Source organism: Polistes dominula, unplaced genomic scaffold, assembly GCF_049000335.1.
Source record: "Polistes dominula isolate Pdom_NZ unplaced genomic scaffold, Pdom_raw_medaka contig_49, whole genome shotgun sequence".
Classification (NCBI taxonomy): Eukaryota; Metazoa; Arthropoda; class Insecta; order Hymenoptera; family Vespidae; genus Polistes; species Polistes dominula.
Genome location: NW_028300914.1, coordinates 4480803 through 4507769, shown reverse-complemented (window position 1 = coordinate 4507769; position 26967 = coordinate 4480803). Strand labels below are relative to the sequence as shown.

The 26967-nt window shown below is 30.4% G+C and overlaps 4 protein-coding genes across 5 annotated transcripts; 1 reads left to right on the top strand and 3 right to left on the bottom strand.

The window, feature by feature from the left end:
• The first annotated feature begins 1130 nt into the window (after positions 1 to 1130).
• On the top strand, positions 1131 to 19872 carry LOC107065055 (1-phosphatidylinositol 4,5-bisphosphate phosphodiesterase). Of its 2 annotated transcripts, none has more exons than XM_015318360.2 (20): positions 1131 to 1534; positions 7971 to 8025; positions 10446 to 10685; positions 10892 to 10951; positions 11359 to 11496; positions 12228 to 12307; positions 12997 to 13132; positions 14097 to 14197; positions 14338 to 14504; positions 14780 to 14990; positions 15076 to 15334; positions 15618 to 15818; positions 15926 to 16133; positions 16323 to 16480; positions 16573 to 16779; positions 16847 to 17219; positions 17304 to 17456; positions 17543 to 17720; positions 18123 to 18585; positions 18729 to 19872. In XM_015318360.2, the coding sequence occupies exons 3-20, from the start codon at positions 10515 to 10517 to the stop codon at positions 18795 to 18797; spliced, it is 3333 nt and encodes a 1110-aa protein (XP_015173846.1). In that variant the 5' UTR covers positions 1131 to 1534; positions 7971 to 8025; positions 10446 to 10514; the 3' UTR covers positions 18798 to 19872. The 2 variants fall into 2 exon arrangements, with proteins under 2 accessions (XP_015173846.1, XP_015173848.1); XM_015318362.2 differs by having other exon boundaries at positions 1132 to 1534; positions 18123 to 18573.
• On the bottom strand, positions 19413 to 21287 carry LOC149033338 (uncharacterized). The gene is made up of 3 exons (XM_089169867.1): positions 21261 to 21287; positions 20584 to 20860; positions 19413 to 20507 (listed from the first exon to the last, which is right to left on the bottom strand). Exons 1-3 carry the CDS (start codon positions 21285 to 21287, stop codon positions 20389 to 20391), a joined length of 423 nt encoding a protein of 140 aa, XP_089025993.1. The 3' UTR covers positions 19413 to 20388.
• Positions 20837 to 23605, bottom strand: LOC107065067 (uncharacterized). The gene has a single exon (XM_015318384.2). The coding sequence runs from the start codon at positions 23259 to 23261 to the stop codon at positions 22545 to 22547; it is 717 nt and encodes a 238-aa protein (XP_015173870.2). The 5' UTR covers positions 23262 to 23605; the 3' UTR covers positions 20837 to 22544.
• A 553-nt stretch (positions 23606 to 24158) lies between these two features.
• On the bottom strand, positions 24159 to 26162 carry LOC149033337 (uncharacterized). Its single transcript, XM_089179800.1, has 3 exons — positions 25783 to 26162; positions 25325 to 25606; positions 24159 to 25136 (listed from the first exon to the last, which is right to left on the bottom strand). The coding sequence occupies exons 1-3, from the start codon at positions 25792 to 25794 to the stop codon at positions 24987 to 24989; spliced, it is 444 nt and encodes a 147-aa protein (XP_089035926.1). The 5' UTR covers positions 25795 to 26162; the 3' UTR covers positions 24159 to 24986.
• Positions 26163 to 26967: the final 805 nt, after the last annotated feature.

Below are 26967 nucleotides of genomic sequence, written 5' to 3'. Positions count from 1 at the left end.
GGAAAATATTTATCAGTTAGACACTTACATTCAATTTCCATGCATTTTTTAAAGCAAAAGATTATTATTAATATACCAAAAAGAAATTGATTTTATTTTAAGTACAAATGTATATAAAATTTTTATTTGATCGAATTAATCAACATTACAGGAAACTATGTAAATACTTGAAAATTATTGTCAAAGTTCAAAAGTTCTGCTTCTTGATAGAAAAGGTTATAAAACTTTTCAGAATTATCTAAGGACGAATAAAAAGCTTCAGTAGTTTGCATTTAAAGTAGAAAACGAACATCCAAGTGGGACTCTAAGGAGAACACATCGCCTTATACATAACATTAAACATGCGATATGTAAAATGATATTTTTATCATCAGTTGGTGATAATAAAAATCGATATTTTATTCTTTCCAACGCAGGATCCATTTTTGTAAAAAAGAAATATCTAAAAGCTTAGTCAGAAAGCTTAAAAAACCAAAAAGATTGAATTTAAGCTTTTACCTACCTCCAAAAATGGATGTACTCTGAATAAACCATCAACGAAATATGGCATCGTCAAAATTCCGACATTTGTGTGGTTAGATGCATCATACATATATACCATTTTTATTATTGTATAAGAAAAAACTGTCCAATACTGTTCCCACCTAGCTTACCTTCAGATATTTCAGTAAGGGATTAATAAAACAGGATATACCATTCTTCTATATCGACGAAACGTTTTCATAAATTATCGGTTGGACGAGAAAATGATGATTCTTTAATTATCGACAGTTGGTTATACCTTTGCTATCAGATGGTAACGATTTTAATTAAATAAAAAGAAATGATTCTTACATTTTATATTAATTAAGGGTAATATATTGGTGTTAGTTAGTCTTTGTATTAACCAATGATATTCTTATCATGCAATTTTTTATATAAAGAAAAAAGATCGATTAGCACTGATTTGTTGTTAGTTTTCGAGAAATAACGATAAAACAGAGTAAATTTTTATAATATAATTGAAAAAACAACAAAAAATTTCTGTGCGATCATTTTTATCGATCGAGTAAATGAAAATGAAAACGTAGCGCCAAAGATTTAGACACAACGCATGCGTGCAGGGGAAAGGACGGTATCGAGCCAGGCAATGTCTCGCCCGTCAACAGACGGTGCCGCATCGTCAGTTCCTTCCACCGCGCTTGGAAGGCGTCTGGTCAGCGGAGTGCTCTCTTGCGTATTCCTCGTTCCTGATTTCTATATGAGTTCGAAGATAGACACATAAGCCTATTATCATCTAGTAAAAAGAGATATTCGCGAATAAAAGTAAAGAATAAAAAGAAAATAGTTTGAATCCCAATAGAAAAGTGTTACCACCGAGTTTCGGTCGAACAAGGAAAAGGAAATAGAAAAGAACAAAATTGTGGAAAAAAGAAAAAGAAAAGAAATCAAATAAAAGCAGAAAATAAAAAGAAGTATGACACGATTAATCCGATCGTTAGGACTGCCCGGGTCCGGCTGGTAATTTCTCTCATTAAGAAGATCGGATCAAACGGTAAGACTCTAAACCACGATGCACCTATTTGGATCGTAGCCATGTGTGTATATATACGTTCGTGCGAGTGCCTTTCCCCGTTTTGTATATGTGTGTTCATGTATATGTATATTAAGATGTATGCGTTAGATCTCGTAAGCACACGAATACTCAGCATCAAAGGCGAATAAGAACTTCTCCTTCTTCTTTTACCCCACCTCCTCCCTCCTCCTCCTTTTCTTCTTCTTCTACGATAATTTAATCGTCATAACGTCTCGTGAGATATAACTTTTCAATGTTATCAAAATACGTTAATACATACACGTAAACTTTTTTGCGCTTGCCATTCATTTATCAGTCATTCGAGATTTGGACAAAATATAAAAAGAATATAAAAAAGCAAGTGTGGAAAAACAAGTTATTCATTGATATTAAAACTAAAGCGTGTATTTAAAACGTAGTAAAATTCACTTTCACAGATCGTCAAGTCCACGTTAAATGGAAATTATCATTCCAAACGGGAACTTTAAATCGTTCTCATTAGTCAGGAAGAGTGGCGTCTAATTAAAGGAAAGACACCTAGAGAGTCGGCGTATTGTCAACGGTGCAACACGCCGTAGTCTTTGGCCCCCACCTATCTTTTTCTCTCTCTCTCTCTCTCTTTTTCTCTTTCTCATTCTATTTCATGCTCTCTTACTCTTTCATTCTTTCGTTCTTTAATCACCGGTCGTTCTCCCTCTTCTTACTTCTCTCAAAGTCGTGTTCATGATAGCACCCTTCCACCAACACACGAACCATTGTATTTCCCTCTCTCTCTCTCTCTCTCTTTCCCTTATTTTTTCTTTCTTTCAAGCACGTAGTCCAATACGCGTGGTTCCATTCTACGCAACTTCCATGTACACACATACGTTTACTTACATACTTAGTTTCATACGTGCTCGTTGTACGTGTCGCGAATGAATTACTAAAAAAACAATGTGGGAGAAGGGGAAAAAAGAAGGAAAGAGAAACTTAGAGAGAGAGAGAGAGAGAGAGAGAGAGAGATAATAAGAGAAAAAAATTGATTAGCAATCCTGACGAGAGGTTCGAAGGATTCCTTTACGCCTATGGGAAGGCGTTCAAGGTGAAAGAGAACAATTAGGTGAGAAGAAGACGAAGAAGAAGAAGAAGTAGAATTGGTAGGATGAAGGGTGAGGGTGAAGGGAAGGGGAATTGGGGTAGAGGTGGAGGACAAGCGGGATAGACGACCCTGACTTCGAAGTCTTCCTGTAGGATTTTCGAGGTCAAGGAAAGCTGTAGGCGCCGCGTCTACTCGATAAGACATTCGATTCATTTAAACTTTTTTTTCCCTTTCTTTTTTTGTTTTATAGAAAGTGAAACTTTTCTCATTCGCTCTTAAAATGTCCGCCCATCCGTGCAATTTTTCTTTCGATTCCTTTTATTTATGTGATCAGAGAAGCGAAGATAAATTCGCCTTAATGAGAAAAATAAGTGAACCGTAGGCGGTCTCTCAAAAGGTTGTTATTACAGAACTTAAGAACATTAACTTGGATCTTTTCTATTTTCTTTCTTCTTTGTAAAAGTCTTAACAACTTTTGTTACTCGAATAAAATGGGAAAGCAATTTTCTGTATTTTAGGAAAATAAAGGATTAGAGGGGTATTTGCATGGGACGAAAATTCGTGGAATTTAATTACTTAAATAAATTAGTTTATCAATTAGTGGGAACGTTGCTATATTAATCAGAAAGTTAGACGTTGCATGCTAGATGGTACTATCAGTAAATGTTGTGTAATGTTACTACGTTGGTACGTAACAACATAACAACTGTAATTATAATAATAATAATAATAATAATAATAATAATAATAATAATAACAACAATAATAATAATAATAATAATAATAATAATAATAATAATAATAATAATAATAATAATAACAAGAATAATAATGTTATTATTATGTTATTAATAATGATGATTATTCGCTTATTAATATTTCGAAAAAACAATTCTGATAATTTAATACGCGTCTAGTTCGTTTCGTTTCTATTTATTTTTTTATTTAAAGAAAAAAAGGAGTAACTTACTTAGACGCAAATTAATTTTCCTTACTCAATGTGTGACGTTTAAATAGGAAGATATTATACGGGATGAATCATGTTCGGAATTTTATTAATAAAACTATCCAACGAACGATCTATCGATCTTTACGAGAAAAAAGAAATGAAAGAAAAAAGAAAAACTAGCATAACATCGGAAGCTTAGCGTACATAGGTTAAAGCTTTTGATCTACTCGTGATGAAAGCACAGCGGGTAACAACCCTCGTTTCTTCTCCATTCTTTATTAAGTGGCCATTAAAGGTATTAAGTAATTGAGCGGTCAATGTCGCGTCAAACGTATTACGTTACGTTCTTCCTTCGTAGCAAGCTTACGGGAAGTTACATAATTATTGATTGACGATTCTCCAAGGCGCTAACCCATTCGTTTGAAATTACGCAAACTAAACGTTTACCCATAAAATATCATTATTATCCTTAAAAAAAAAACATAGAAGAAATATTTGTTTTTCCATCTTTCGTCGTCGTTATTATTATAATTAATTTATTTTTTTTATGGTAAAAAAATACGTTATGTTTATTGTGCATAGGAAATAGAAAGAAAAACACGTGTATTTAATGAAATGTTAAAATGTTAAAATTTACTTAAATCTTTTCTGCTCGTAAAAAGAACGAATTTTAAGAAATTTTTGTACACTCAACATAATAATAGGGTACAGAATTTTAAACTTATATAAAAATTCGATGTGATGGAAAAAAAATTTAATTCTCTCGAGTGTGAGATTTTATTTTGTATTTTTTTATACGGGTCAAGAAAGAATAAAAAATAGAAGTTGGCAATTTAAAAGCAACAATAGTAGTTTAAGTAGAAATTAAAATACTAAAGAAATACTACGCGCGAGTATTGAAGTTTTTTCCGATTAGAATTTACTTTTCTCTTTGTTTTTTTTTTCATTTTTAATTAAAATTACTAAAAAGAAATTCACATTTTCTAGGACAACGTGTCCTTCCACGTGTGAATAATTAATTCCGGGCGCTTGAATTTTCAAAATGGCACTAGAATTCTGTCGTTTTGACGCTTGGGTAATACGACCGTGGGAATAATTCGTTGGTTTTGCGAAAATTTGCCAAGAATTATTTATTCGTTGAGCAATGAAGAGATAAAATCAAAAGTATGAAGCTAACACGAGACACGTAACGTGAATACATTATTTTCATAAAACGTTACTGGCTCATCTGTTTACACTTTTTGTGTATACAAGGTTTCGGTTTGAAAGATGTAAGATCGTGCCATGGCACGAACTATAAGATATTATGATCATAGATTTAACGTAAAATCAGCTGTTTTCGATCATCTTTTATTGATGTACATGAAATAATTTTGACTGAAAAACTAGTGGAAAGTGTGACATCAGTCATACGATAGGCGTGAAATAAATATTGTAAATATTATTCTTGGCTCTAATATTAAACAAACACGTAAAGGTATTCGACTATATTTGTGCGTTAGAGGAATGCATACTGACGGGTTTATGAAATTTTCTTTATTCGGAAATAATACAAAAAAAAAAATTGATCAAAGTTTCTTCCTCAATATTTCTATGCAGATTTATGAAATTTATTTTTTAAATAAAAATAATATTTCTTTTCATTTCAAGAAGAAATATTAAACAAATGCATATGGATAATATAAAAGTATACCCGTGTGTTTATGTGAAATGAAAAAACTTTTGCTTTTAAAAAATAAACAAATATATTATTATTTAATATGTTTCTACGTAAATATATTCAGTATTTTTATGTATCAACGATGAATTACATATTTTCACATTTCTTCATATTTCTTATCGCTTGACATTCCTTTTTATATGATAAACATGACAGCCTAAATTAATGTTAGATTATTTTTAGAAAGTTTGTTGAAAGAAAATATATTGATAAAGAAATTCAACATAAGTGTAGCATGTTTTTCTAAATTATAATGAAATAATATAATATTATGTGAATAACGTTAGCCATTAGAAAGGTGGTATTTATTTTGAAACATCATATTTAAAGCATTTACGGTGAACGATATTTTTTTCTTTTACTATCGTGTTCTTTCTTCTTGTTCTTTCTTAAAACCTTTCGAAGAAGATCATTTGATAAATGCCTCTGGCTACCGTCGACGTAATAGTAGTTCCTTTTGATAAAGATTAATAGCCGAAAGGAAGAGGCGTTCTTATGAGAGGAAAATAACAAGGAATATTTTCTACGAGCATAAAAGCGTTCACGAACATAATCATTTTCTTCCTCTTTTTTCTTATGAAAGAAGAAAAAGAAGAAAAAGAATAAAAAAAAGAGGAAAATGTGAAACGAAAAGTACCACTTACTTTTTATTTGCATCGTCTGTAGTTTCAATTTAATATGTAATTGTTAATATGTTCACTGTTAGATTTCTATTATAACAAGCATACACGATATAAATATATTTAAATAAATTTTCTTAACACACATTTACTGTCACATTTGTCACCTGTGATTGATGTTTGCTCTTTCAATTGAATTACGTGAGTTACCTGTAAACCGTACCGTACTTTTTTTAATGGTTTACTGCACTAGAGCAGCGTTTCTGTACTTTCATTTTTACTTATTTTATTTCAACAGTGAAAAAGAATTATTCAAACAAAAAGAAATAAGAATAAAATAAGAAAAGATTAAAATATATTGTCTAGATTTAATCATGTCTACAATAAAAATATGTCGAAGTTATTTCTTTTTTTAGAAAATTTTGTACTCATTTATAAAGTACTGAAATTTAATTTTCTAGTTTGATAAAAAGACAATTCTGCTCCTTATTTTTTCTTTTAATATAAAAGAAATCATTGATTTTATATCTGAATTGTTAGTACTATTGAAAAACGTGTTACATTTGTATGACAATCAACATTTAATTATTGAATTTGTAAGGAAATTTTTGTTAAATGAATTAGTTAGGAAGAATGACAGAAATACAAATATAAGGACGTGTCTATGTATGTAACATCGATCTGTTTCTAAATTTATACCAATCAATTCCAATTGGATATAACAGACATAGAATATGTAAAAGATAGGAAAACTGTATATAAGTCGTTATAATTACCTTTGTTTGTTCAACAATTTGTATTTGACAAACGAGTTGAGTTAAATCGAATAAAAGTTTGCTTAGGAAACATAGATACTTATATATTTATGTATATGTAAGTACTTAAATTCATATCTAGATTTATATATATGTACCTACATATGCGTATGTTTTTCTAGTACGCCAATTAAGATAAGACACGCGAGATAAGAATTCGGGATGTCCGTGTACGATAAGCGTATGCATCGATAACCAGTTTAACGATTACGAAATAACCAAGTTATAAAGATTCATTCGCATAAGTTAGTGTCTTGTGTGCCGATCTTTTAATAGACGCTCATTTCAAAGAAAACTTAAGAAATATAGTTTCTTGATGATTCCAATAATTTGAAACCACATGATAAAAATAAAATTTCTTTTTGAATACATGTAAATCATTTTTGCATACATTTTTATCTTAAAATCTGTATTCAATTGATTGTCTTAAAAATTCACAATCAAATATATAAAATAAAAATACATGTATTAGTTAAATTAATATAAATTATTGAAAAAACAATATTATTTTTTTATTTCTTTCCCTTATCATCTAATTCATCAAAAAAATTGAACGAACAAAAAAAGGATAATAGTTGACAGATGCTTAGAGACGTGTTAATCGTATAACATGCGTTGCTCATTAGATATCTTGATCGTATTTTCATCACGACACACATTCGTTCCCACTTTAATTATAGAAAGTAACGTCGATTCATGCTATTTTTCATACGGTTAGATATGTAAGTATTAGATATATCGTTCAAACGCTTTTGAAATCGATCCTACGTATTCGCAAATATATATATATATATATACAAACATAATATATAAATACACTTATATATACCTGTACATGTATAATAAATACACGAATCAAAGATCATATGAGTTGTGTTTTTCTCGAATGGTTGATTTTATTGAATGCTAATGTTTGTACAAACGATAGAAAATATTTTTGCATAAACAATTTGACTATAACTGTCAAATAATCATTTACGATTGAAAGTTCAATAGAATCTGGAAAATAAAGTAAAATTGCTAAAGATATTATTCATAGGTATCTGTATATATATGTATGTGTGCGTGTGTATGTGTAAAATTTGTGTATGATGTAAAAGAGAAAGATAGAAGACCTTGAGGTTTTAATCTTCTCTTTCCTGTATAAATGTCCAATGTATGTCCACGTAAATATGTATGTATATGTATATGTGTAAAGTGCATTAAGTTTATATTCGATCTTTCGTGTCGTAGGTACCAAGGGAAAATAAAATGAGCAACCCGGCCCGGAAGAGACGCTCTTAACGTCGTAAGTTTGCTTAGCTCGCTTTCATAAGCTTCGCTCCCTGAGATTCTTTTATGCACCCCTAAGATAAAAGTGCCACATAAACTAGAAACGATCTCTCCCTCTTTTTTCCTTCCTTCCTTTTTTTCTCTTTCTTTTTCATTACTATACTTTGTTAAATTGAGTGCTGAAATTTAAACGTCTTGCTCTACAATCTGACACCTTACGAGCCTTTCAATCGACAAATCTACACCTTCTTTTCTATCATTTTTTTCCCTATTCATTTTGAAAAATATTTAAATTCAATTAAATGACTCATTCGACATAATGATTAGATATTAGTATTTATTATATTTTTAAGATTTTATCTTATTAGCTTCGACAATGTTTCAATTAATTTTATTATTTATAAAATTTATTTAATTTGGATCTTTTGTTTTTGTGAAAAAAAAACCAACTCTTTTCCGGGAATTGTATTGTATTTATACTTCTAGCTATCATTTTCTATTTTTCATATTATGCATTAGACTGATAAGGGCTATTCTGATGTATGTGAAGGATTATCATGCATTAACATGATATCTGTTATTAGTTTTTTTAATAAAACTTATAATTTATTACTCTTGCTATTCGGTTACATATTGAAACATAAGGAGAAAAAAATGTAGATAATATATCCGAACAATGCCATAGCATTCATAGTTGCCATTTTGTTTTTCCACATTGTGCATGAAGCTGCTAAAGGTCATTCAGATATTATAGATATAATAGTGTAACTAACATACACGATATAGTTTGATTAATCATCATTCTTCTAATAAGTAATCTGAATTTTAAATTAATATATAAAATCGATTGAAATAATAAATAAGATAACATCTAAACCAATCTAACAATTGGCATTTACTTTGGTTAGTTCTGGTTTATGCATGAAGCTAGTTTAAAGGTCAATCGATGCAATGGTGCTAGAGAAAAAAAATAGCATATGCTTTGACGTAACAGGCATCTCGGTGTGTCATGTATCACCTAAAATAATAACATCCTAACATCCTATGCAGATGTTATCTCCCTTCCTCTTTCTCTCTCTCTCTCTCTCTCTCTTTCACTTGGTTTCTAGACCGTTATCAACATCGAATCGCTTTGAAGGCTGGAAAGCTTTCCGCTCGGTCTAATTCTATTTCGTATGAGAGCTTTACATCAGTGTCAGAAATTTCACTGAAAAGAGGAAACACACGTGTTGCGAATCTTCGAATTATATTGGTGAATGATCTTACATGTATATTACGTTTATAAGTGTATGTGCATTAATGTACATATATGTTTTTATACGATTCGATTTCTAAGAAGTTTTGGTTCTCGTCATTTCGAAATATATGAATAAGAATAAAAGATTTTAATTCGTGTAGAACTTGTAAAGTCGGAGAGGTCAGCTACGACGATGACCTCGCATAAAAGAATAATTTAAAGCGAACCGTACCTCTTAGAATATTAACAATCTTTCATACGTTTTATTTTTGTCCTTGTAAACGACGAAAGAAAAAAAATATACTATATATATATATATATACTTTTGCGAATAACTACTTGTTCATTGTTATTCGTGTATTTTATTAATCACGATGAAAAATTAAAAATTATCGTGAGGATGAAGATAAAAAAAAGAAGATGAAAAAGTTAAACGATTGATGATTAAGTTGAAATTGATTGGTGAATTTTATAGTGGATTTTTTGCCTTTTTTTCTTTTTTCCTTTATTTTCTTCTTTTGTTCTGTTTTTTTTTTTTTTTTTTTTTTACAAAATTTTAAAGAGGTTAATATTCGATTGGGTTTCATAAAATACCATTAAGGGATGACATACGTATACGTGAATATCTATTAGGGTCGTCAGTCAATTGATACACCTTACACATGTCGTCTAATGCATTTTAGACAGGGCGGTTCGAAACATAGTAACGTGCTTCTCTTCAGGGTATAATTATATAAGATCTTAGAAATTAAGTTTGTGTTTAATTTGTTAATAAGTTATGTTGGGAACTGTTAATTTGAACATTCATAATGGATTGTTTTATTGAAATGGAAGATATTAGATGATGTTTTTGGAGTTAATCAAATATTATAGTAATTATTTTTTGTGAAAATATTCAATATTTATTTAGCGTGCACAATAATACTCGGATATAAATTAATTTATAATTAAATCTAAAATTGCAAATATTATTCGTTAACCAGTAGAATATTATTAAAACTTTTTTCTTCTCATAAAAATTATCACTTTCAACAGAATACAATATTTAAATAATATATATTTAAATGGAAAATAACGATCGGGGAAAGAACAAAATATTGTTTGCTGAATATTCTTCGAAGCAAACAAAAATGGAAAAAATATTCAAGATAAACGATAAGAAGAATGAAAGATTTAACAGGATTTTGTTCGATCTTTAGTTAGAATCTATTTTGAAGGAAGAAAAACAAGATCCGATCTCTAAAACTTGAACAGAGAGGATCGCGAAGATGACGAAGAGATTTGAATTCAACTGGCAGATCGAAGTGCCGGAAGCACTTCGTAATGGATGCGTCTTCGATCGATGGTCTGAAGAGAAGGACAATACAGAGCTTGAGATGAACTGTATGTTCAAGGCCGACGAGTACGGTTTTTTCATTTATTGGCAGAGCGAAGGAAAGGTGACGTATTTCTTTTCAATAAATTTCTCTTCCCCTTTTTATTTTTTTTCTTCTCTACTTATTTTACATCTTATACAAACTTTTATTTTCTAAATATTTTCTTATTCTTCAAAATATATATATATTTTATATTTATTATATTTATTATATTTTATATATCTCGTCCGAGTATGATTTTTCATTCTTCATATTTTTTTCCTCTTCAGGACGGTGACGTGTTAGAACTGTGTCAAGTGAGCGATATTCGTGCTGGTGGTGTGCCAAAGGTAATTCGAATAAATACCAAAAAATAATTGTTTTCTTTTTTTTAACTTTCTATCTTTTAACAATATGTTGATCGAAAAAAAGGAAAATTCTTAAACAAATTTAAAAAATTAAATAATAGAAAAAAAGAAACAGACTTTTGCTTGTATAAATTCCTCTAAAATATATTTGATGCCGTTGATAAGAGAAAGGAAAATAAATGATTTTTCTACTAACATTACTTGTTGAAGTTTAATTAAGGCAAATGTAAAAAGATGTTTTATCTTTTATAAATTCTTTTTTCTCTCTCTCTCTCTCTCTCTCTCTCTCTCTCTCTCTCTCTTATATTATTCCATGCAATATTGACAGAAAGATTATAAAGTACGTAAAAAAAGTAAGTGTAGATAACTACATGTATTTCTTGTTAAAGGATCCAAAGCTGTATGATAAATTAGTTGCCAAACATAGCGAACAGCTAGATGAAAAAAGTTTGACCATCTGTTCAGGCGTCGATTATACCAACATCAATTACCAGCACGTCGTTTGTCCGGATGCTAAGACCGCCAAGGTAACGCTGATTACGATAACAGTAATAGAATGTGCCACGAGTTCGTTAGGTTCTTTTTTATCTAACATAATGTAAGAGACATTTTAAAACGCGTATATCATGGAACGTGGTAACCTTTTTATATAAAGAACTCTTTCTTATTTTCAATAATACTTTTTAATCTTTATTATTATGAAAGTTAATCTTTTTTTAACATTTTACTCGTTTACATCATTTGTGACCAGATGATACGACCGACAAAGTAATGTTGATTACAATAACAGTAACAGAATGTGCTACGATCTCGTTAGGTTCTTTTTTATCCAGCATGTAATGTTAAGAAACCTTTTGAAACGCGTATTATCATGGCACGTGACAACCTTTTTATGCAAACATTTCTTATTTTTTTAATAATATTTTATATATTTCTTTTTTTATTCTTTATATATTATACGAAATTATTTTTCAGTATTTTACTTTTTAATCAAACTTTTGCAAAAATTTATCTAATAAATTTCATTTCGTTCTTTTTTTCTTTATCGATAATTAAATAAACTTATGAATCGTTGTTTTTTTTTTTTTAATTTTGGTATCTTTCGTGTAAGCGATACGATAAAATGCCAATAAATTATTCCGTTTCATTAATTTTTCATATTCATTCTCGTACGATTTAATAATACAAATTAATGGATAAATGAGAGAAATGAAAAAAGAAATGATAAAAAAGAAAAAATATTTAATTGATTATTTAGGTATGGCTGGATGGTGTACGATCGATTACACACAACGTGAAAGGCAACAACTTTTGTCCACTAACATGCTTGAAGAAACAGTAAGTTTGTTCATGATAAAATTGCATTCGGCTTAAAAGGTGTTCATATACGCGTGATAGAGCGTAAACAAAGGTAGCTTCTTCGTTCTTTGCGTCATCAGAAACAATTAGTCTCGATGCTTTTACGCAGAAAGAAAGAGATGACATACCTCCAATTTTTTCCTTATATATATATGTCACGGTCAATGTATTACTACCTGATCAATTTATAAAATTCCCAAAGGGTTTTGGTCAATCTATAAAATAAGCTTCTTCAGTTGAGTATGATAAGAAAAACATCAAATTTTGTCAAGAATTTTTTGAGTATTTTATTAAGATTTTTTCACTATTACGTCAGGTTTATGTTTGTAATTTTAGTCAGTGTTTTTTCATGGTCATATAATTACATTGATGTAACATATATATATATGTACGTATCGACGTGCGATAATTGAATTCTCCAGAATAAAAATATTTCATACATTTTCAAACCAATTTTCTGCTTTTATGTTAATATATTCATTCCATTGAATATTATTACACTTTGTTTTCAGTAGTTAAATGAAATTTTCACTTCGATAAATTTCGATTTAAATTAATGAGGATTGTTTGATATTTCGATGGTTTTACATAGCAGTTCTTTTTCTCATTTACTTTCTTTGAGAAAAAGGAATGAAAATACGAAGGAACCTTTTCTCAATTTGTTTTAGTTGGATGCGATTGAGAATGTTGGTCGATCCAAATGGAAAAGTGCCAGTGAGAGTGGTTGCGAGGACTTTCGCGTCTGGGAAAACTGAAAAGCTCGTTTATCAGTGTCTGTCTGACTTGAATCTCCCGAGTGGAAAGGTATTGATATTTTCCTAATCATTCTTAAAAGATCTATCAACTCTTAAAAGAGAAGTGTTGATGAAAGTATCAACTGAGAACTATTTTTTTTTAATCTTTCACGAGTTGATGTATTTCTTCAATTTTTTGATAAAATATATATTTGTTTGGTCTACAAATTATAATTAATGATGTTGGACAGTGTGTGGACTTTAAAAATTTAATTTATGTACGACAATATAACAAAGTAGTTTGAAACGTATAATAATTCGTTTTACCATTAAATAATTTTTAATAGTACCAAGAATTATTAATTTAATTTTTATATATTTCTTTCTCAATCATATGCCTACAATATAAAATTTATTGTAGTCTATAGAAATTAAATTTCTGTACAATAACATTCAAGAGAAATGAGAAACGCATGAAAGCCTGTTTTTAATTTATTATTACTTCTAATTTTCAAAAGCATTAATTTCTATTGTACAGTAATTAAATATTCATTATATATTTAAAGTTTTTATTTAAAAGTTTATAATAAGTAAAATATAATGCGGATAGTAGAAATTAAATTCTTTTACAACAACATAAAAAAAAGGAATAAAAGATTCATAATGGTTCGTGTAAAGCTAAAATCAATTTTTAGTTATTCAAAGCTTATTATTTATATTTCACACCCACATATAATCGATAAAAATAAAATTAAACTTTATACTCACCGGAAGATATACTTTATCAAAATAAATAAAAAATTATTAAATTTTAATAAAAGTTATAATTTTTTTAAATATTCATAAAAATGTTAAAGGAAAATTTTGTCTATTTAAATACTTTTTTTTCGTTTCTTAATACTTTATATATATCTAGAGTGTTAAATTTTCCATATTATATAAAAGTATAAAAATGTAAAATGATGAACATAAAGTAGATGGATTTAATATATTAATTTATAACCACAATAAAGCGTCTTCCATTTACTTTACAGAATGACGTTATAGAACCAGAAGATTTTACTTTCGATGCATTTTACGCTCTTTATCATAAAATATGTCCAAGGAATGACATAGAAGAGCTCTTCCAATCTATGTAAGTAAGAAAGTCTCCCCTACGGAAAACTGGATTATTTCACCGTAACGATATTCACTGCGTTACGTAATCCAAATAATCGAGTAGAAGACTACACGAATGAAATTAGATCTAACGGTTGTTTATTCGGAAAATTCCAGAACACAAGGAAAGGCGGATACGATAAACCTCGAACAGTTGATTACCTTTCTCAACGAAAAACAACGCGATCCAACATTAAACGAAATTCTTTATCCATTATACGACGAGAAACGAGCCTTAGAAATTATCTACGATTACGAGCAGAATGAAACTGCCCGAAATCAAAGTAAGCCGAATAAAGAACAATACATCCCTACAAATTTTTCATCAATTATTATTATATTTTTTCTATCTATCTTTCTTTCTTTCATTCTCTCTACTCTTGTGTATTTTCTTTTAGAAAATTTTTTCTAAAATATTTAATAGTCATTCACTATTAAATGTATTTCGATTAATATCGAAAGTATTTGCTAAAATATCTAATCATCATTCATTACTATATTTCGAATTAGTTTATACTTTCGAAACGGCATCCTTTCAGAAACAATCACGTCCTTTCAGAAACGATGACGAAGGACGGCTTTATAAGATACCTGATGTCGGATGAGAATGCACCAGTTTTCTTAGACAGATTAGACGTTTATATGGACATGGACCAACCATTGGCGCATTATTATATCAATTCGAGCCATAACACGTATCTGAGTGGTCGTCAATTTGGTGGAAAAAGTAGCGTTGAGATGTACAGACAAGTTTTGCTTGCAGGTTGCAGGTGAATTACATCAAGTGTTAAATGTTATTATAAATAATAATCGATTTGTTAGTTTAGATAACAATCCATTTTTTTCCAATAAAAGATGTGTTGAGCTGGATTGCTGGGATGGTAAAGGTGAAGACGAGGAACCAATAATAACGCATGGTAAAGCAATGTGTACTGATATACTTTTCAAAGACGTCATTTATGCCGTCAGAGATACCGCCTTTGTAACATCTGAGTATCCAGTTATATTAAGTTTCGAGAATCACTGTAGTAAAAAACAACAATACAAATTAGCAAAGTATTGCGACGAGATTCTTGGAGATCTATTATTAAAAGAACCCATCAAGGATTTCCCTGTAAGTATAAAATATAATTAAAATTGAGTAAAACAAGTTAAAACATCGTTCATCTTACGATTATTAAAATTCTATTCGATAATTTTAAATTATAACTCAATTGATCAACAATTTTATCAATTCTATTAAAATCACCTATTAAATGCAACAATAATAATGATAATAATAATAATAATAATAATAATAATAATAATAATAATAATAATAATAATAATAATAATAATAATAATAATAATAATAATAATAATAATAATAATCATTATGTCTATATATCGTAAAACAGCTGGAACCAGGTGTACCATTGCCTTCACCTAATTTACTGAAAAGAAAGATACTGATTAAAAATAAACGACTAAAGCCCGAAGTTGAGAAACAAGAACTCGAACTATTCAAGCAAGGGCAGTTTGTTATCGAGGATGAGGTTAAAGAAGATGCAAGTGCGCCACCTGTCGTAGCTGCTGTCGTTGAACAGCAACCTTCGAAGGTAAGTATATATTTTTTTTATTAAATGATAAGACAATCGATAGTTGACCTTGGTCAATGGGGATACTCGAACTTCGAAGATAAGAACGCATCCGCCTTGATCTTCAGGATGAAACTTCGACTGATTCCCTTACGTCATCTACTACCGGTGTTCCCCAACAACAATCTGGCAGTGGTCCAACTGGTCTTGGCGAAAGTTTGGAACTTGCTGTAGTTCAACCATATACCGGAAGTACAACGAACGTTCATCCGTGGCTTTCTTCCATGGTCAATTATGCTCAGCCTATCAAATTTCCGGGCTTTGACGTTGCCGAACGTATGTTTTGATTTTTCGGATTATTATTTTGCAGAGATGTACGAGAACACCAACAACAGTTGGATTTAGTTAGATTCAATGAGACTATAGTCTTAGATTAGCATTTAGGATTTTTAACACATTTCTGTAACTCAAATATCATAGCGAATTTGAAATAATAAATACGTGAATTTATATTTATTCTTATAGAAAAAAATATTCATCATAACATGTCTTCCTTTGCTGAAACGGCTGGACTGAATTATTTGAAGACATCAGCCATCGAATTCGTTAATTATAATAAACGTCAAATGAGCCGAATATATCCGAAAGGTACTCGAGCGGATTCTTCAAATTATATGCCACAGGTAATGTTGGACAAAAAGAGGCATCTCTCGTAAGAACAGTAAAGAATCCTGTTCAATTAGTCATATTCGTTCGATCGATTGTTCAAAACTAGGTCTTCTGGAACGCTGGTTGTCAAATGGTGTCACTGAACTTTCAAACAGCGGATTTGCCAATGCAACTAAACCAGGGCAAGTTCGAATATAATGGATCCTCAGGGTATCTCCTCAAACCGGATTTCATGAGACGTGCTGATAGAAGTTTCGATCCATTTGCTGAAAGTCCAGTTGATGGAGTAATCGCTATACAATGTAGCGTACAGGTAAAATATATCAATAATTATGCAGTAACACATAACGCCTATGTATTATTGAAAATCTTTTTGTTAGGTAATAGCGGGCCAGTTCCTTTCGGACAAAAAGGTTGGTACATACGTTGAAGTTGAAATGTATGGTCTACCAACTGACACAATAAGAAAAGAATTCCGTACGAGAGTTGTACCAGCGAATGGCCTTAATCCGGTGTACAACGAAGAGCCATTCCTCTTTAGAAAAGTCGTCTTACCGGATTTGGCAGCTCTTAGATTCGCCGTCTATGACGAATCAAACGGAAAACTTCTTGGCCAAAGAATAGTTCCTTTAGACGGTTTGCAATCCGGGTATCGTCATATATCTCTCCGTACTGAAGCAAACTTTCCTATGTCCCTTCCTATGCTCTTTTGCAATATAGAAATAAAGATTTACGTACCAGATGGTTTCCAAGGTATGATAAAATATAATCAATAATGAATTTTATTTGTTATTTATTGACTTATAATGGAGTTTATTTTTTGTTTTCTTTTCAAAGAATTTATGGACGCCTTAACTGCACCTCGTGCTTTCAAAAAAACTGAGAGTATGTCGCAAAATAAAATGCGTGGACTTGGAATTGAAGAGAGTGACAGTAAAAGTAGTTCCAATTCTATGCCCTCTAAACATCAAGAAGCTGCAAAACCAAGAGGTTAATTTCAAAGATAATTTTTTTAAACTTTTACTATCAAATTTGATTGATACAATATAACTGTGAATTGTTTTTTTTTTCTACAGAGGAAATTAAATTCGATCCGATAACTGTGGAATCATTGAAATTAGAGAAGGGTTTTCAAAAAATTTTAAGAAAACATCAAAAGGAGTTGGAATCTTTGAAAAAAAGGCATCAAAAAGAAAAGGTGTCTTTACAAAAACAGCATTGCGTTGCTATAGAAAAAATCATCAAAGGGAAGAAGTAAGTTTGAAATTTTTATTTAACTTTTTAAGTCCTAATGTTCTTTTGCTAGAAAAATCTTTCTGTAATAAGATTCAAGTTTTTTTTAATGTTATCTAATGACATAAATGAAACTGATTTTTTCAACATGAAGTCTAAAAAGTGGATGGGAGTTTCTGTGTATTTAAACAATTAAATATAACAGTTAAGTTAAAACTAGTATGTGTAAACCCTTTTACCAGGAAGAATCATATTAAGTTAATTTTTGATTATTAAAATTTGAAATTACGTTTACGTAAAAGCATATATCGAACACAACGATTATTCGTCGATTATTCAACGATTCACATGCTTGATATGTCCTATTTAACAAAACCGGATTACTCACAAGTTAAACTAAACTATATCTTTTTACTGTTCCAGTAAATCAGAATTATCTAATGATCCGATAGTGCGACAAGCAGTGAACGAACAGACAGGTCAATGGTCTCGTCTGGCAGATAGACAACGTCGTGAGGAACGTGATCTTATACGAGTTCATTTCGAGGAACGTCGAATCCAATTAAGGAAATTATGTACGGCAGCACAGGGAACTCAACAGAAACAGTTGACAGCTAGACACGAACGGGAAATCAAAGAGATGAATGCGAGACAGGCGAAGTTATCTGTAGAGAGTATGCGAGAGGTGATGAATGATAAGACCTTGAAAACACGTGGTATCAAAGAGGGTAGACTTAGAGAGAAACAACAAAACAATACGAAGAAATTTATGGAAGAACGAAAGATTGCACAGATGATTCAGAACAGGGAGAAGGAGAAGCTCAAGGTCATACACGAGAAACAAATGGAGGAACTGCAGAAAGATATGAATGCGGTAAGGGACGAGGTATATATAGTGTTGAGATTACGATAATTGTATTTTTATCGACAATTTTACTATCTTTTGTGGTATTAACAGCTATCGTCTGTTGATTTAATGTGTTGGTTTAATTTTATCATTCTAAGATGCGTTTTTGTGTTTATGTTTAGATAATGGATGTATACAAGAACGAAGAAATGGAATACGAATTGGGACCGAAGACCGAATTTTACGCGTGATTTGATTTCAATGATGTATCAATTAAATAGTTCCAAGTCACGTGATCGTCCACAAGAAACGAATATATTTAGAAATTCTTAACTATATCGGATACGCTGTATCAGTAATTATAATTGGAATTGGGATCAAGCATAATTAGTTGTCATTCTCGAATCGCTCATCGTTCATTTCGTAGCTGCAAGAACGTTGGGGGATACGATAGGGACAAGTTAATCAAAACTTAACGTACCTAGTTAATTGTTCTGAATATTTTTTTATAAAAAAAGAAAAAGAAAAAAGCAAACACAAAACAAAAAAATGAAAGAAAGAAAGATAAAAAAAGCAGTATATATATATATACCTTATACCTCCGCACTGTCCGTCGCTGCGTGAGCAAAACTATTTAGGATAATAAGAGAGTCAATAAAACTAAAAAGTGATCTAGTCAAGTTCTCCTATAATGGTAATAATAATAATTATAAAATATTTTATACATAGACATAGTTATACATACATATGTATATGTATGGGTACGTTTATGTATTAGTATTTTATATATCTCATGGTACAATATAATGTACATGAAAAAAATACAATAACGATTTAATATAATAATACAAAAAAAAGAGTATATATATTATATTATATATATTAATATTATATAATATTAATATTAATATGTATATATATACATAGTGTAACGTATAATGATGCGTTAATATTATAACAACGTGATGCAACAACAAGGCCGTTCGAATTAGCACACCATTGAATTTATTGAACTAGATATTTTTTGATCGTCGAATTCTATTGAACGTGCATTTATGCGAATATATTTTTTTCCCATAAATGAACGTATCTATTTATGCCTAATTACAGTGTTTAACTGTAATGATTTCACGACCATTAAACAATACGATGATAATATCTTGAGAGTATAAACTTAAAACAAGGAATTAAATAGTCGATTTAAATATTGTATCGGCTAGAATTATTTAGAATATTAAGTAACAGCTCCTTGGAGTCATTTCTTCGGACTGAACGCGTATAATTATTAAAAAAGAAAATAAATAAATAAATATATATATACATATATTATACCACTTTGATTATCGTTCATCTTTTTAAGAAAAATTTATCTTGTGTCAAAAGTGGTTTAAAAAAGAAAAAAAAATAAATACAAAAATAAAAATTCGCGAGCCAAATATATCACTGTAAATAGCTTTAAATCAAAGCCTAGTATAAAACAAAACATTACAAATACCACGTCGTTGTTTTCATAATAATAATAATAATAATAAAAAATAATAATAATTCATAATTAAAAATATTATTTACGAGTAAGTTGTTATACTAATTTATACGTACATATATGTGTACTTGTGTTGAACATTTGTGTACGAAACTTGGAGTACATACAACGACACATATACGTACGTATGTGTATAACGAAAATTAAAAAATATATTATATATATATATATAATATATTTATATATACATATATATATATATATATATATAAAACAAAATAAAGAGATTATTAGTTAAGTATCGTAAATCGTTTATTATCAACGTTTATTAAAAATATTTGTCTTCTATGTACAAGTTTTTATATATGATGTCCGAGATCATGATCGAAATGATTTTCATAATGTTCATCAAAATATGGATGATCTTCCGTTTCCAGATTATGATAGGTTGGCACGAATCCATTAAAAGTAGATATTTCTAAAAGTACATAATTAATATATTTATACACGATAGAATTTCAATTAATGATGAAAACTTAAAGTACATTATTTACCTGCATTTGATTGATCAACGTGTCCTAATTCTTTGATACGTTCTAAAATTGGCACGATATCCGTGTCATGATGCACCGTCAAACCAAAATCATTCAACGCTTCATCCGCGTAATTCGAGGAATGGGAAACGCCTCTATAATTATTATTGACATGTACGTTTTGATAGCTGGTTGCACCGTGTCCATGATATATCGTTCGAAAATTTGGGAAATGTTCGTACTCAAATTGACGTGGTATCCTAGCTGCCTCGCACATTGCTATTGCAACGACATATAACTAAATAAAAATCAAATACGATAAATTAAGTCAACATTTTTTTTTTAATATTTCAATAAAAATAAAATATTCGTCTTTTCGCTCCGAATAATTATTACTCAAGGAGAAATATTTTACATTAATATAAATAAAGTATATTTGGTATTCGGTATTCGTTGGATACATCAAATATTGTGTTTTTTAGAAAATTTCTTACTTATTTAAAAATAATATTCAATATATCTATATAATTGAAAAATAATTATATCTATTCCCCAGAATGCTAAATAATTGTTTACCGATTTAATAAAGTTTATTTGAGAATATTCGCAAAATCGAATCACGGCCGGTTCTCGGAAAAAAATAATAACTATAAATGAATATATTAATTATTTGCACAATTTATAAATCAGCGCGATACCTTCGTACAACGAAAGAAATCTAACATTTCTAGAAATATAATATTTATAAGAATTGTATTATATCTAATAATTAGGTTTTAAAAAAATCCTAGATAGAGAAATATTCAATAATGTATCAATTCCGTAAGTGATATATTCCATTTGCACTAATCACATTAAATTCGAAAGATATTTAAGCGAAAAAAGTTAAAATAAACTCACAAAATGTTTCATAGTTGAAACAATAATCCTAAACTCGTTGAACAGGCTCGTTATTTCTACTGTGCATCTCTCAGAAACGACGTTAGTTTTTATACTCGGATGCTCCGAAAGTAATGTTGAAATATCTCATGTGAATATCCACCGTTAAGTATTAACGGATGTTTATAATCGCAATATTCTATGGCGTATCTTTTCTCAATGACAGGATATATCATGGATTCATGATCTTGAGTTTTACGTGGGTATGGGAAGGTTGAGATTTGGTGTAGAGAGTTCGAATAAGCAACCTCTCAACAAAATTTCAAAATGAAAATTAAATGTACGTTGCCGAAGGCGTTGTGCAATTAACTGCGTGTAGCGTTACGAGTTGTTTCTGACGAAACAAAGATGGTTCTTTGAAATATCTTGAAAAAACCTCGATTTGTATTTATGCTTAATTAGTTTTTTATCGTATCATTGATTTCTAAATAATTCAAAAGATATAGGTAAATGGTTGGTTTAATTATGTCCATTTTAAGAATTTTCTTTGCATAGTTTCTACAATTACTGTAGAAGAATGTTAGTTGTTAAATGATTATAAAAACGATATAATGATTCTGGAATGGTTCTATTCGAGAATTATTCAACGATAACTTTCAGTGTTTACGTAAAAAATTAGAATCCAATGTGTGATTTCGTAAGTATGAGAGAAAGATATATAGATACTTACACAAAATTTGCCAGATCCCCAATAGACAGGAAGGAAGTTGAAAGAATAATAAGACTATTTTTAAAAGTTAAAGCGTGGGATATAATAAAAACTTCATTATTGCCGTAATCACGTAAGACAGATTTATTTGTTGGGTGAATAGATTACAAATGTGTAAACTTTTTTATTAAATTATGATCGATAAATGTGGCTCATTATGGCAGTTTAATTCATGCTCAATAAGTTTCTTTGATTGCTTTAAACAAATCGTTTTTTTTTTTCGTGCGAGCTATCAGTTTATCCCCTAATTTTATAACAAAAAAATAAGAGATATAGACGATTAATTAAATTAGATATTTTTCTTTTTCCTCGGGGTTAAATTCATTTCAGTATTTCAATCGCACATAGGTTTAGCTATTTTGACGATAGCAGGGGCGTGATGAACAGGTGCAGGTGGAAGATAGACAGGTGGATGAATCATTGGCGGTGGTTGTGCAATTTTAACGTAAGAAACTGGTGCTTGTACATGGATAACTTTAGCTGGTGGTGGTGGGGGTGGAACGTATGTAATTGGATGTGATTTTTGATAAACGACAGCTGGTTTTTGATAAACAATTCCTGGTTTTTGATAAACGATTTGCGTTTGAACCGCAGGTACTTCGAATTTTTTCACGTAAATTTTTGGCATCTCGTACATTGGCTTTTGATAAATCGGTGCGTAAGTATACGACGGTTTTTGATAAATCACTTTAGGCGGTGTATATTCTGGCATCCATGGTTTGACAACTGATTGAACAGGATGTACCGAATAGGATGGTGCATGAACTGGTTGATAACTGACTACTTGCGGCTTAACGTAAGTCACATGCTGTTTTGGAATGATTGAGTAACTTGGTTGATGACTTAAGGTGTAATGTGACTGTAGTGGTGGTTGATGAACTGTCACTTCCTTTTTCGGATAACTAGGCTGTTCATAGGCTTTTATAAGATAAGATGATTGATGATAAGATGGAACGTGATACTGTGGTGGACAAGGCGGCTGAACATAATGTCTTTTCAATTTGGTCATCGAAGAATCAATTGTACCGGAATTCATCATTTCCGTATCCATATGTTCAACGCCGTGCGAGCGGACACTCGCCAGCCATAAAAGGCATGGTATCTGTAGATTAGAAAGAATTATAATGAACAAAAAAAAAGAAAGAAAATAAATAATAATCTTAAATTAGAGGTATCGTTTTCTACATGAATATGAAACATATTTTAACGAGCACTTAAGAAGAAGATGCCTCAGGTTGACAAGATTTCACTTTTAAATAAGAAAAGATAAAATGTAGAAAAAGAAAAGAAAAAAAAATGATGATATGCAGCAGAAGCGTGTTAGGATTCCCTCGTGCTTAAAGAGATTGTATCGTTTAATATTGTAGAGAGTAAAGCGTCAAATAAAAAAGCGTATCGTCGAATATGCGTTTCGCTTACCAGTAACCTCAGCATGATTATGTCTTATGTCTTCTCTCGCTCTTTTAATAAAAATCTAAAAGAAGAAGAAGAAGAAGTATGTGGATAGTAAAGAGAGATGGATATCAGATAAACCGATAGAATGAATGTTCTGAACTAAACTAGAAGCTCCGTCTTGGGTACTTGCCGGTTTTATAAACTTTAGCACCTATTATGCGGCACAGGTTTTCTCGTTGACCAACGCCGATTGAGATTCCCTTAAGCGGCGTAAAAAAGTAGTCGTTTCTTTGCTCCAAGCCCTGTGTCTCTCAGATGTGATGCAATTGCTCGCGCCCCGGTATTTCCTGAATAAATTCAGTTACTCTCGTAAGAAGTTATATTTGTGTAGGTACATGTACATGTGGGTATCTATCTGTCCACCTCAGGCACGATCGAATAGTTCACGTTCTAGACCAATGCGGTAAACCGTTTACGACACACAACAGGGACAAAACCATTTCAAATTGACTAGCATTGGGCTAGCAGGACTCAAAGATTGCTCCAAGGTATTATGCCCGAAGTTACGATCGTGACGTTATAACATCAGGGACTACTGTTATTTTACATCCGCATTTTCCTCTAAAAGATATAGTGATTTTAAATGATTTGTTTGATTGTGCCTTTTATTTTGTTTATATTTTATTTTCTTCTTCTTCTTTTTCTTCTTTCTTGCCCTGTAGTACTTTACCTGCAATCTATGAAATTGCCTTAGGTGGCATATGGAGCTAATAAATTACGAAATGATCAATGACGTTGTCTTGACGATCACTATGAATTACAAGGATCTTATGAAACGGTTATAAAAGTTGTGTGTTTAAAAATAAAAAATGCACGATCATTTAGTCTTATTGAATTGATGGATTATATTTCTTGCTAAAGTGTTTCCAATAGGCGGGCGGTCTTTGTTTTTAAATCTTAACGTTTAACGGGGTCAAATGTATCCCATGAGTTAATGATTCTTAGATTTTAAAAAAGGTAATGTTGCTGCGATAGAATGTTGCTCGGTTGAACGTTAACTTGGTAAGCCTACAATTAAGCCTCGTACTTTCGAATCCTTTCAGTCATCCAAGCAATCTAACTTAAACGGTCATGTCACCCGAGGGAGGAAAGTGATCACCCAAACTACCCGCGTACAAATAAATCATTATTTTATTCAACAATGAAACAACAATACATAACATTGGTAACGAGTATATTATTATTTACACATAACACCTATTTAAATCTAATTTAGTTTAAATACTTAATTACTAAGCTAACCTAAGGTTATTTTTTTTACTTTTCATTATTTATAAATTTTTTTGGCAATGAAATTATTAAATTAACGTTTCAATTGGCATTAACGGTGCTTCCAACCATGATGTCCTTTACTTTGATGATGAAAAACGTGCTTATAAACTGGCACATGTACAGGATATGGTTTTGGTATCGGTACTGGAAAATGTTTCTCGACAGTTACTGCATATGGTTTCTCAACCACGTATGGTACCTAAAAAGTATTGCCTTTTTATTTCATTGATACATATATGTACTTCGTATACTTTCATTATAGATAAAAAAAATTACAATCGAAAGTGATGTATTATAATATGTGATTAAGGTCGATAAAGTAGAAATTATTGTTTAGTTTACTATCTTGACTGTGGTTTACACATTTACCGATCGATCAACACTTACCTTCTTTTCAACCACGTATGGTTCAGGTTTTTCTACAGGAATCTCAACGTGTTTAACAACTTCCACGGGGACCGGATGTGGCACTGGTACCTGTACTTGATACGGTTGCGGTATCGGTACTTTAATTTGTTGTGGTATTGCTACTGGAACCGGGTGTGGAATCGGTATAGCATATTTTTTATAAATCGGTATTTCCACGGGTTTGGAAGTTTCGTGATACGTAGAACCACCATGATCCTCTTCATAACCAGCCCAGACAGCAGCCACTATTGTGGCTAAAATCTATATTACAAATAAATAACATAGTCATATTAATTTAAATTCAGGATTAATAAAATTATCGTCGATTGTACGAACACGCTCGTTTTGACTAAATTATTTTTTTGTTTAAAATATTTTACATACTGATTATTTGTAATGATTATTTTATCGTTTAGGATGTATTTTGTATTACTCACTAAAAGTTTCATCGTTCCAAAAGACTTGCGCGAAGATACTCTCGCAAATCCGTTCGTAGTATGTTTCACCGTCTCTTTGATACTTTCAAAGTCACGGCCAAGAGTTTATATACCAATGCAACTTTCTCCCTTCTCCTCATTACACCAACAGTAGATGATCTCTAAGCGTTTAAGTGAGTGTACAGCCTTCCATCATACATTCGTATAAATGTAATCGTAATTCTGGGTGTGGACTCTCAGGAGCAACGTTCTGTTTTACGTTCACTAACACCAATACAATTATTATTTTCGCGTATAAATCATATCGAATGAAAGTTAGTTCATCAATCATGTTAAGATCATCGTTAAAAATTAAAAAATGATTGTTCTAACGACAAAATGAATGCCGATCGAGTTTTACTTAAATAAAAATATGAATACTCTCATTTTAATTTCATGAGATGAATTGTTTTATTATTATAAAAATAATACAGAATTGAAAGTTAAGACGGAGAGAGTAGTCTGATTCTTTGTTTTTGATATATTTTTTCTTTCATAAAAATTATTAAAATTAGTATAATAGATTCTCTTCTCATCGATAGAAAACGAGACAAAGAACCGATTATACGGCGTAACGTAATGTCACGGTCTAATTTTTTGTGCCTAACAATCTGTGAAATATTGCCCCTTCTATAGGATCATATACAAATTAAAGAGGGAATATTTAAATGCCGATAATGCTATAGAGGGGAGGGGAGGAGATAAGATATATGAATATATCGTTTGATTAAGTATTATCTACTCTTCACAAAAGTTTCGCAAAGTTCAGCGGATCGTAAAAATTCAAAACACCATCGGAATATATATTCTCAAGATTTTTTCGATAGAATTTTAATTAATTTGAACCATGATAACATGTAAATACTTAATCAAAAGAAAAATAATTTAACTTTCAAATGACGAAAAAACAAATCATTTACAATTAAATCAGTCTTCTATAAAATGTTGAAATTTATTTCTTAACAAACGTTAGATCTTGTATATAAAAAATGAAACGGATAATTAAAGGACATTGACGTGAGTTAAGTGAAAGAAAGTCTGATATCGTTTTACGTTAATTCACATTATTGACGTAAATACAAAACAAAATGAAAGAAAAAAAGAAATGATAAAAAGAATAATAAAAAATACTAAATACGCTTACGT